A 10,782-nucleotide genomic window follows, 5' to 3' on the forward strand; every position below is an offset into this window, starting at 1 on the left:
ACAAAAGCTTATTCTCTAATTTACAACATTACAACTTTATCTAGCACACAAGTGAAAAACCATTGAAAGGGTGGCGAACGTTTCCAAAGTTAACAAATGATGCACAAGGTTATTACAGAACAATCCAACTGACTTTAGCAACTCTTTTGTGTAAGAAATGTCTTCAGCAACTCTCGTGTAGAATGCGTCAATCCACCACCAAATAAATGCTTCCGAAGATTGAGATTGCCGTCATGCATCCAACACTTGAAGCCAACAATTGCATATATCATACCAAGGGAGATACACCCCACCCTTTCACACGCGCACATACACGCAAACATGCACACAATTACACAACACAACACACACACACACACACACACACACATACACTATATGTATGTACACACTCCCTCTACACACACTTACACTATGTATGTATGTATGTATGTATGTATGTATGTATGTATGTATGTATGTATACACACTACATACATTCCACTTACACTATGTATGTATGTATGTATGTATGTATACACAAGTGATAACACTACACACACATACTACACCTCCCATCATCATCAATAATGATCATCTTCTCCCTATGTAGTATGTATGGTATGGCATGATGGCATGTTACCCCTGCCCTCTATCGAGAAACTCCTCCTTCTCTGCAGACGAAACCAGAGGAACCCATCTCATGCCCTGCGCTTACATACATTTACACGCAGGTATGGTCTCTCCCACGCACACACTCTTCTGGGCGATTCGATCGTCTCTTTTTTCGTCCAAATTGGTTCCCTACCCGAAGCATGCAGTCCCTTCCACGGATTTCTCTGCACAAGCGATGAAAGGCTTTTCTCCTCTCTCATCCATGAATTCTTTCAATCCGGCTCTTATAGTTCTGCTCTCTCTGTTTATCAGAGAATGAGAGAAAACTCCATTAAGGTTAGTGCACATTTATGTGTTACATTGTTGCAATGTTGTGGTAAGTTGAAGGATCTAGAGATAGGATGTAAAATACACAAGGAGATCATGAGAGAGGGGTGGCTGGGATGTGTTGTGGAGAGAGAGTGTGGAACGATGTATGGTGAGGACATGATGATAGAGGGTGGGATGAAAGATGGTCTACAAAGGAGAGGTGGGATGATGCATGAGGAGGTCATGAGAGAGAGTGAGCTGAGATTTGATATAGAGAGAGGATTTGAAATGGTCATGACAGAGTGTGGGCTGAAATTTGGTATAGAGAGAGGATGTGAAAAGATCATGTGGGAGACAGGGTTGGAAACTGGTCAGTGTGGAGGATATCAAATGTTCATGGGAGAGGGTGGGTTGAAATATGATGATCTAGAGAGAGAATATAAAACACATGAAGCCAAGAGAGAGAGTTGGCTGAAAGGCGGTCAGGAGAGAGGATGTAAAACAAATGATCGGATGAAATCTGGTCTAGAGAGAGGATGTGAAACCCGTGATGGGCTGAACTCTGGTCCTGAGAGAGTATGCAAAATGAGTGGAGAGAATATGAAAGCGGACGGGTTGAAGTATGATCTAGAGAGAGGATCAGAAATGCATGGAGAGATGAGGAGAGAATGTGGGTTCAAATGTGATCTCTTTCTTGGATGTGCTTTAGTGGACATGTATTCAAAATGCGGAATATTAACGAAAGCACAAGAAGTGTTTTCTATGCTTCCCATAAGAAATACAGCCACATGGAATGCAATTATTTCAGGATATGTTCGTAATGGCCGTCCTGAGGCCGCATTCAGTTTCTTTGACAAAATGCAAATAGAGGGTATATCTCCTGATTCGGTAACTTTTACTTCCATTCTTAAAGGATGTAGTGACATTATAGCCATCAATAAAGGCAAAGAATTACATGCTGATATCGATAAACGAGGCTTGCTCAAAAACAACCCTTTTGTGGGTACTGCGTTGATTGATATGTATTCTAAATGTGGTATGTTGGCTGATGCAAGATTGGTTTTGGTTTCGCATTCATGCCGAAATGTGGCTACATATACTGCTCTTATTTCGGGATATCTTGAGAATGAATGGCCTGAAAAAGCATTAGAATGTTACGGAGAAATGAAAAAGGATAATATTGTTCCGAATACTGTAACCTATGCCTGCTGCTTAAGAGCTTGTGGAATGATTAATGGAGGAATAGAGGAAGGGTGCCTAATTGATGCTGAAATCACCAACCGAGGCTTTTGTGAAAAAGACATTTCGGTTGGTAATGCATTGGTTGATATGTACACAAAATGTGGGATGCTAGAGAAAGCTCGATTTATTTTGTTTGATAAGATTCCGATTCCAAACTCAATCACATGGAACTCACTTATAGCAGGATATGTTCAAAATGAGCGTTGTAAGGAAGCATTGAATTATTTTAATTGTATGCAAATTCGAGGTTCAATGCCAGATGCGGTCACATTTACTTGCTGCTTGAGAGCATGTGGTTCTCTCAATGACTTAGAAAAGGGCGCTGAAATACATGCACAAATTGTGAGAAATGGTCTTCTTGGAAATGAAGTTTCAGTTGGTAATGCATTAGTTGACATGTATGCCAAGAGTGGATGGTTTATAAAGGCAAAGGAAGTGCTCAATTCACTTTCCTTTAGAGATGTTTCCGCTTGGAATTCTTTGATTACAAGTTATGCTCAACATAATTGTGCTGAGGATGTATTAAAATGTTACAAAGAGATGCAACTAGATGGTGTGAATCCTAATGCTGTTACATATGCATGTGGGTTAAAAGCATGTGTCTCAATGGGGGATATAGACAAAGGTAGTGATTTACACTGTGAGACTGTTGAAAGAGGGTTGTTTACAGAAGACGTGGTCATTGGGAGCACACTAATTGATATGTATGCCAAATGTGGTATGCTTCTTGATGCACAAAAGGTGTTCGATATGCTTCCTGTTCGGGATGTGGTCACATGGACATCATTAATGTCTGGATATGAAGAACACGATTGTGGAGAGGAAGCATTGGATTGCTTCAAAAAGATGCAACTTGAGGGTCTCTCTCCAAATTCTTTCACGTATGCATGTGGTTTGAAAGCATGCGGTCGCATTGGAGCCATGGATAAAGGCGAAGAAATACATGCTGAGGTCAGTAGAAAGGGCCTCTTGAAAACAAACATAATTGTTGGGAGTGCTGTGGTAGATATGTATGCAAAATGTGGTTCGCTTAGCCAAGCTAAGAATTCCTTCGATATGCTCCCAAACTTAAATAATATAACATGGAATGCATTGATTACTGGCTTTGCCCAAGTAGGAGAAGTTAGCCATGTTTTTCATCTCCTTGATAGAATGATAATGGAAGGCAATAAGCCAGACATAATCACTTTCCTTAACATTGTCAATGTATGTAGTCATGCGGGGCTTGTAGATGAAGGACAATTCTGTTTCAAGGTCATGAGAGAGAAATACCAACTTACTCCAACACTTCGTCATTTCACATGTATAGTCGATCTTCTTGGGCGTGCTGGCCAATTGGATGAGGTGCTGGCAGTGGCTACAGAGACACCATTTCATATTGATATTGCAATGTGGCTTGCTATTCTAGGTGCTTGTCGGAAGTGGGGGAACGTAGAACTAGCAAGACATGCCTTTGAACATGCAACTTTATGTCATGGGTATCAAGCATCAGCTTACGTTTGTATGCTCAATGTCTATGCCGATGTAGGAGGAAGGCAATGAGATAGAGATATATAAAACTTTACATTTACTTGATGGTTTGTTTTTGAGGCCAAGAGAGACTGTTATATGGAACCAAATGAGTCCCATTTTGAATATGTAATGGAGCTACGTTAACCTATCGTGGTGTTCGTAAGGTTGGGCACAACATCCCAAAAGCTAACATGCCATGCATGGCTAGTGATTGTGGTCTCATTTTTTACAGGGCCATTAATGGTGGTTACCTACTTGAGAAAATCCCTCCTAACACGAGTCTACAATATGCTTTTCTATGACCACATTCAAATGGAAACTCTGCAAATCTAGAAAAGGTTTCATGCTGAGCTACATCAATTGAAATACTCCATAAGGGCAAGGTTGAGAATGGTCTCCTTTGGTTCCCAACAACCCTCATTCACTAAAATGTTGGTTGAACATTTCAACTTGTTGGTTGGAAATATTTTTAAAGGAAACTAAATCCGAAATAACAAAAATATTTCTATGAAATTTGCTTAAACTTTCTGGCAATTTCGCCAGAATTTCTTAAAAAATGAAAAGGAAATTTGGCTGATTAAGAAAGAAACATAGCATAGACACTGTGACATGTGATCGTGGTTGGTGGGTATTCATCAATACCTCTAATTTGTGACTTAGTAGATTCTTTGATTTGGGCATGAATAGTAACAAAACTTGGCAAGAGCTTATTCTAAGCTAAAACAAGGTATCCTCAAGAGCAATGGGGAGAATGATTTATTTTGGTTCCATGTGCATAATGAGGGGCGAGAATTATCAGAAGCATTCTCACATGCTATCCTTCATAGACATCTTTTGCGGCAATTTACAAGAATAATGGCGTCAAATCCTTGTTTTGATTGTTTCAGGATCTGTGCTGTCCCACTCACATCTTTTATACACTTCTTGTAGATTCTTGCAATAACGCATCCAAAGTTTTTTTAACGTTTGTTGTCATTTTGTACTTTTGTATTTTTAAGCCATCATCATCACCTTGAGGTCCCATGCTATTTGATTGAAAGTCATTGATCTCTCACACCCACAAAGTCATTTCATTACATTTTCTATCTTGATTCCCAAGCTAGTAACATTTAGGTATTTTACAAATTTGCATTTGCAATATTGAAAATGAGTGATAATATTTTGCAATTGAAGGTACACATGCCTTCAATCAATTTTTGCCAACAAGATCTCTTTAACACATTTTACAAAAGGGTTTTTACTTTTTTTTAAATGTACAATATGAAGATTCGTTTAAAAGGAATTAATGCATTATTGGGTTGTAAGGTTTCAAGCACATAAAAAATTCTTAGCCAATTCCATGTTGACTTCAAAACTAAAAGACAAATTATCTACATTTTTAGCATTGTGTGCAAATTTTAGGAGCACGCTTGTAAATTGTGCATCATATAGCAAACCTAAAGTTTTGATTTTTTTTGTGTCATGGTTACAAAATTAAAGATTGCTTGAGACTTTAATCCACACCCTTTAATTGTGAAACACAACAATTAACATAAGCTTGTATGCATTTTATGCATTGGTTTCACATTGTGTTGTTGCTAGTAATTTCTTGTACAAACATGAAACAATTATGATCAATGATAGTGTATATATGCATAAAAAGCAGTTCGTAATATATAACTTCGTGAATAGGGATTTCATAATTTTGTGTAGAGATTAGGGTTTAATGTGAAATGAATAATGATTGTGGGTTTCATTGACCTCATGGGTTGGTGTATTGCTATTAAAGTTAATGGAATTCAAGGGTTCATGAAATTTGTATTTTGAGCATTTTTTTTGTAAAAAGCTATCATATAATCAATGCATGTATGTATGTTACATAATGACAAAATCACATACTTCCAAGAAATGATTGTCGCCACGAATATTTGTTTCAACAATACAGAGACATTTCAAAAAAGTAGTTCTCTAAACAAGGGCAATTATTGCTTAACACTACAAGAGCGAAAAGAAAGAGAGGAATCGAGAAATTTGACAAAGAGATTCAACTAGGGAAAAATTGCGAAAGAGTGGAAAAAGTGTTGCACAGCCAAAAAAAGTTAAATTGAGCCAAAAACAAGTTCGCAACTAGAATAGCTAATGCTATGTTGTGTGAACAAATGAAACGCTTATTCACTATGCTCATTGCTCGTATTACTGAAAAACAAGCCTTGATTGTCAAAAATAATAATAGTAGATCGGTTTCAAATAAACCTTTGAAACTTCAAAGTTTACCATTGTGAGGGCATTAAGAAGTTGCAAAAAGGAATAAACATCAAATTTTCATTACACAACATTGAAACCATTCTACAATAGACAGTATGTTATAGTTTCACTTGTCTTTTAGTTGTTCTAATAATGAGAAATGATAATTTAATACCTCGTCGAACTAGAATGGGATCCATGGGATTTTAGGTGGAAACATGATGCCAGATTTCGCCATTTCTTCGAGTACAACACTAAACTGGGCCGGAGTTTTCAACTGCAGTTAGACGGCCCGACTAGCGTACATTGGGCATCCCTGATGAGGTGCTCATTACCTTTTGGAAGGGTCTCTGGTGTCTCCACATGTCGGAAAAGATAAAGCTTTTTTGGTGGCAAATCGATCATAATGTGGTTCCCGTTGGCGAATGGCTAGGTAAACATGGCGGCCCGTTAGGCTGCCCTCTTTGCCATTCACCTATTGAGACTCTGAGGCATTGTTTGTGGGATTGCCCTCAAGCTCAAAAGGTATGGGATAGGGTGACTCGCCTCCTTGCGGCATGTGAAGTGGAAGGAACAACATCGTGGAGTGTTGCGGCATTGCTTGATCACTCCATTGATAGGTGGACGGACGCCCTCAATGCGGATAGTTGGTGCTACATATGCATGAGAGGCAAAATCGCCAAGATTCGATTTCAGAGAGGTTGCAGTCCGCATCCCCTAAGTTCTCGGACATTTGGATGTTGATTGTAGGCGTCACCCTGTGGTATGTATGGAAAGCGCGTTGCCTAAAGGTCTTTCAAGATCTAGTGCGCCCCCCGGAGGAAGTGATCATGGACATATGGTTTGCGCTTATCAGCTGCCTACGAGGGCAATTGGACGAGGTTTGTAGCCATTCCAATGACGTGGTTACTGCTCGTTTGCGCTTTTGGCAGAAATGATGGAACACGCCTATGGTGACACGAGGAAGTGGCCCGAGGTGGAACTACCAGCCCCCACGTTGGCTGTTTCCGACTCACTTACCACCCTGCCTTCGTTGTCGACCCCAGGAGGTGTCTCGTACTAGCCATCACTAAAGGGCACCGTTTTTAGCTATAGGTACTTAAATTAAGTAGTCAGTCCGAAAGGCGATGTAACTAGTCTCATTTTCTTGAACCTGATCGGAGGGAGATTCCCCGATCTATGTATAAGCGTCCTTGTATAGTCTCTTTGTAATAATCCTTCCTAACTAATGGGAAAGTAGCTTCATTTTGGAATAAAATAAAATAAAGTTATCTTTATCGTCATGATCAAGATGTGGCCAATTAAAATTGTAATTTGCGCAATATTATTATTTTCAGTCTCAAGTATAGCCATGTAAGTATAGAAAACGTTTAGTTATTAACTCATATCACTTTACAAGGAAGTCATTGCATTATTGTATAATCAACTTGAGGATATCTCAACATGCTTTCCACAAAATCAAGACAAACATTAGGCCTCACAATATGCAACATATTCTCAATGTATAGACCAAGAAATTAGACTATGTATCGTTAAGATTGCCATCAAATTAGAGTTCCCTTCCCAATCCAAGAGCATTGTTTCTTTTACATGAAAAACTATGTACTTAGCAATGAACAAAACATTTTTGTCTTTCCAATAGATGAAAGTTTATCAACTTCACCATGAACTAAGAAACCCATACAATCTAATTTCGATATCAAAATCCTTGCCATATTCGATCTTAAATATTTATATACACACAATAACTTGATTTGGAGATTAGAGATAAAGTATTTACATAAATTGGGTTGTGAGGCTCAACTACTCATAGAGATGAAGGGCTCATTGGTAGCACTAGGGTTCAACTCATCATATTGATCAATATTAGAGTTGATGGCTTCATATTTAGGTGCATCGTCAATATTATTGTGAAGTGTACTTGGATTATATGCTAAGCTTGCACTTGTTAGTTGTTTGGCTTTTAGAGCTTGAAGATCCCAATTGGTATAGCCTAAAACAAAGAGCATCAAGAGTGCACATGTAGCTTGGGCTGCCAATAGCCCACACCAAAGTCCTACAAACCCAATCTTAAGCCCAAGAAAAAGAGCCACCGGCAAGCCAATAATGTAAAAAGAACCCAAGTTGATATTGCTCCCCACGGTCGGTCTTGCACTCCCTCGTAAAATTCCACACCCAGTCGTTTGTGGACAATTCCCAAGTTCACACAACCCCACAATTGGCATTGCTGCACTTACCAGAGACAATGTTTCGTCATCATGTGTGAACATGGAGCCCCACACATGCCTCATACTTGTGGTGAACGTCATGGCCAAAAGGGCCAGTACCGCAGCGCACATAAGGGCAACTCTTGTTGCATGTTGCGCTCTATCTGGCATGTTTGCACCAAGCTCATGACTGACACGTGTGGACACTGCAAGGCTCAAAGAAGATGGGAAGATGTAGACTAGAGATGTGACTTGGATTAAGATGCCCATAGCAGATACAGAGGCACGAGCATTGGGGAAAGAGCTTGAGAAGACAATCATGAGTTCGTACCACCACCATTCCAAGCAAACTGATATGCAACTTGGTATTGCCAAATAGAGAAGAGGCTTCCACCCACGAACACATTCTCTAGACCAACTTCCCCACGTCCTCTTATGAATGCCAAAAATAAAAATGTAGGCTAAGAGAAAGAACAAGAGGTTGAAGTCTGTCCAAGTTGATGCAAGGGCAACACCTTTTATACCCATTCCCCATACATGCACAAGAAGATAGTTAAGGCCCACATGTAGAATAAGGGCCAAAGAGGTGCAATGAGTTAGAGGAGAGGTGATATTTTGAGTTCTTAGGTAGATTCGTAGAGGGTTCAAGATGGATTGGGCCACTAGGTCAGGCAAAGAATAGAGAAGATATGTGCCTGCCATGTCACTTAGACCTTGGTCTTGGCCAAACCATAATAATATGTTGTGCATGTTTAACCACAATGCCCCAATCGGTAAACACAAGCAAAGGAGGAGTAATATGGTTCTTTGTAGGGCTAACCCCATCAAATGCCATTTCTTGGCCCCAAATGCTTGCCCACATATAGGCTCCATCCCAAGTGCTAGTCCAGAGAGGACCGAATTACTTGTTATGTTAGCCAACCCAATTGCAAGTGAACCTCCAGCAAGCTCAAGCTCACCGAGGCGACCCAAAAAGTACATCGAAGTCACCATCCTGCCATAAAGAAGCAATCCTAAGCATATCATAGGGCATCCTATAGCACCAAGTTGCCTCAACTCTTGGACAACACTCTGCAAAAGTATTACAAAATGGACATCATAAGTTTATGACAAAAAGTACACTATGGTATACTTGTTTAGTTAGAGGCGCAAACCACATAAAGAAAACAAAGGGTACTATGATCAAGATATTGTGAGAAAACATTATACGCGTATTCTCAAAGCCTACAACAAGAATCTATACATATGTCAAACTGAATAGAGTTTTCATTATAAATGTAACAGTTGAGAATTTGGAACTTTATCTACTTTATGTGGGTTGTCCATGTCAAGCACCAAGAGTTATTCCCATGTTATGAGATCATCAATAGATGCAAACGTACATGTCAATATACACAGAGTTGATGATCATAAGATAGAATACCCGCGAAGTCTCCAAGTAACATGATGACAATTCATGTAATCATCATAATTATTGCAGTCCATGACCGTGGACTACATGTATATATATAGTCCAATTGTCCATCATACATATGTCCTCATACTTAACAATATATGACATTTAACTAAAACTATACCTAACTAGGTCTAAGTGTAGTTAGGTCGAGCAAGGAGGTTAATCATGTTAGTCTTAGCACAAAGGGGTGTCAACATGGAACCATATTGCATCTATTGGTGCATGCCAAAGCAATCAATTCGAGATACCCCTACTTAATTATGATGTTGAAAGATCTAGATGTCATGAATCTAATTCTAGTGAGCATGCACACATAATGCAAATGTATCTTAGACATAAGTTAGGGACATCTTGATACATGGTAATCCTCCAAACATATCAACCTAACCTTGAAGTATGTATCCAATCTCAAGTGGATGGGAAAAAACCAAGTGAACTTATACTTCTGCTTATAATATTGTTAGGACCAATGTCATATGGTTAGTTATATTCATTAAGTGTTTTTATGATCTCCCCAATTGATATATAGGGATCCTATGGAGTTATATGAGTTCTTCAAATATTAATGCCAAAAATGATGTAGTTAATGTGCATAAAACAATATACCTTTCGATCTAGGGTTGAAGGATCAATGAATTGTTCATGTAGTTGTTGGTCATGTGTCAATAAATGATCATCATCACATTGAGCAGTAATGATATGACTTAATTTGTGGATTGAATATGGAGTAGGGTGTTTATCATCATGAAGGTGGTCATGGCTACTAGAGTGAGGAAGAAGGCAAATTGAAGTAGAATTAAGATCATGGCACATCTTGAGAGATTGTGGAAAAATAATTGTAGAAAAAAGAAGCTACTAATTGAAGGAATGGGTAATTACAGATGTGTGTGTATGCGTGTTGGTATAGGGGAAGCAAGAAGGTTGAGGATCAAGCTATTTAAATGCATTAAAAGTAAAGAAATTAAAAATGTTGTTTTAGTGTAGTAAGAAAAAATATATACAAGCACACACATACATATAACTTACTCATGTTTGTCTTTATGGTATCACATCATGTCACCTTACATGCCATAAAGAAAAGTACAAGCATCACTAATTGATGATATACAATCATAGGACATATATACATGCATTCTTTGTACCTATGTATACATCTAGTCATGTGTCCGTAAGTATGTAGCATATGCGTGCGTGGATGTAATGATAATCAAGCACACACATTCTTACCTCAGCGAGAGA

General features: G+C 38.8%; 2 protein-coding genes across 2 annotated transcripts; one reads left to right on the plus strand and one right to left on the minus strand.

The window, feature by feature from the left end:
• The first annotated feature begins 616 nt into the window (after positions 1 to 616).
• On the plus strand, positions 617 to 4,319 carry LOC147849900 (pentatricopeptide repeat-containing protein At2g33680-like). The gene has a single exon (XM_087336925.1). The coding sequence runs from the start codon at positions 910 to 912 to the stop codon at positions 3,685 to 3,687; it is 2,778 nt and encodes a 925-aa protein (XP_087193051.1). The 5' UTR covers positions 617 to 909; the 3' UTR covers positions 3,688 to 4,319.
• Positions 4,320 to 7,577: 3,258 nt separating this feature from the next.
• On the minus strand, positions 7,578 to 10,433 carry LOC147849901 (protein DETOXIFICATION 49-like). Its single transcript, XM_087336926.1, has 2 exons — positions 10,150 to 10,433; positions 7,578 to 9,158 (listed from the first exon to the last, which is right to left on the minus strand). Exons 1-2 carry the CDS (start codon positions 10,354 to 10,356, stop codon positions 7,680 to 7,682), a joined length of 1,686 nt encoding a protein of 561 aa, XP_087193052.1. The 5' UTR covers positions 10,357 to 10,433; the 3' UTR covers positions 7,578 to 7,679.
• Between the last annotated feature and the right edge of the window lie 349 nt (positions 10,434 to 10,782).

This window comes from Azolla caroliniana, unplaced genomic scaffold, assembly GCF_043228905.1.
Source record: "Azolla caroliniana isolate FFs.n. ecotype wild unplaced genomic scaffold, voAzoCaro1.0.p SCAF_22, whole genome shotgun sequence".
Lineage (NCBI taxonomy): Eukaryota > Viridiplantae > Streptophyta > Polypodiopsida > Salviniales > Salviniaceae > Azolla > Azolla caroliniana.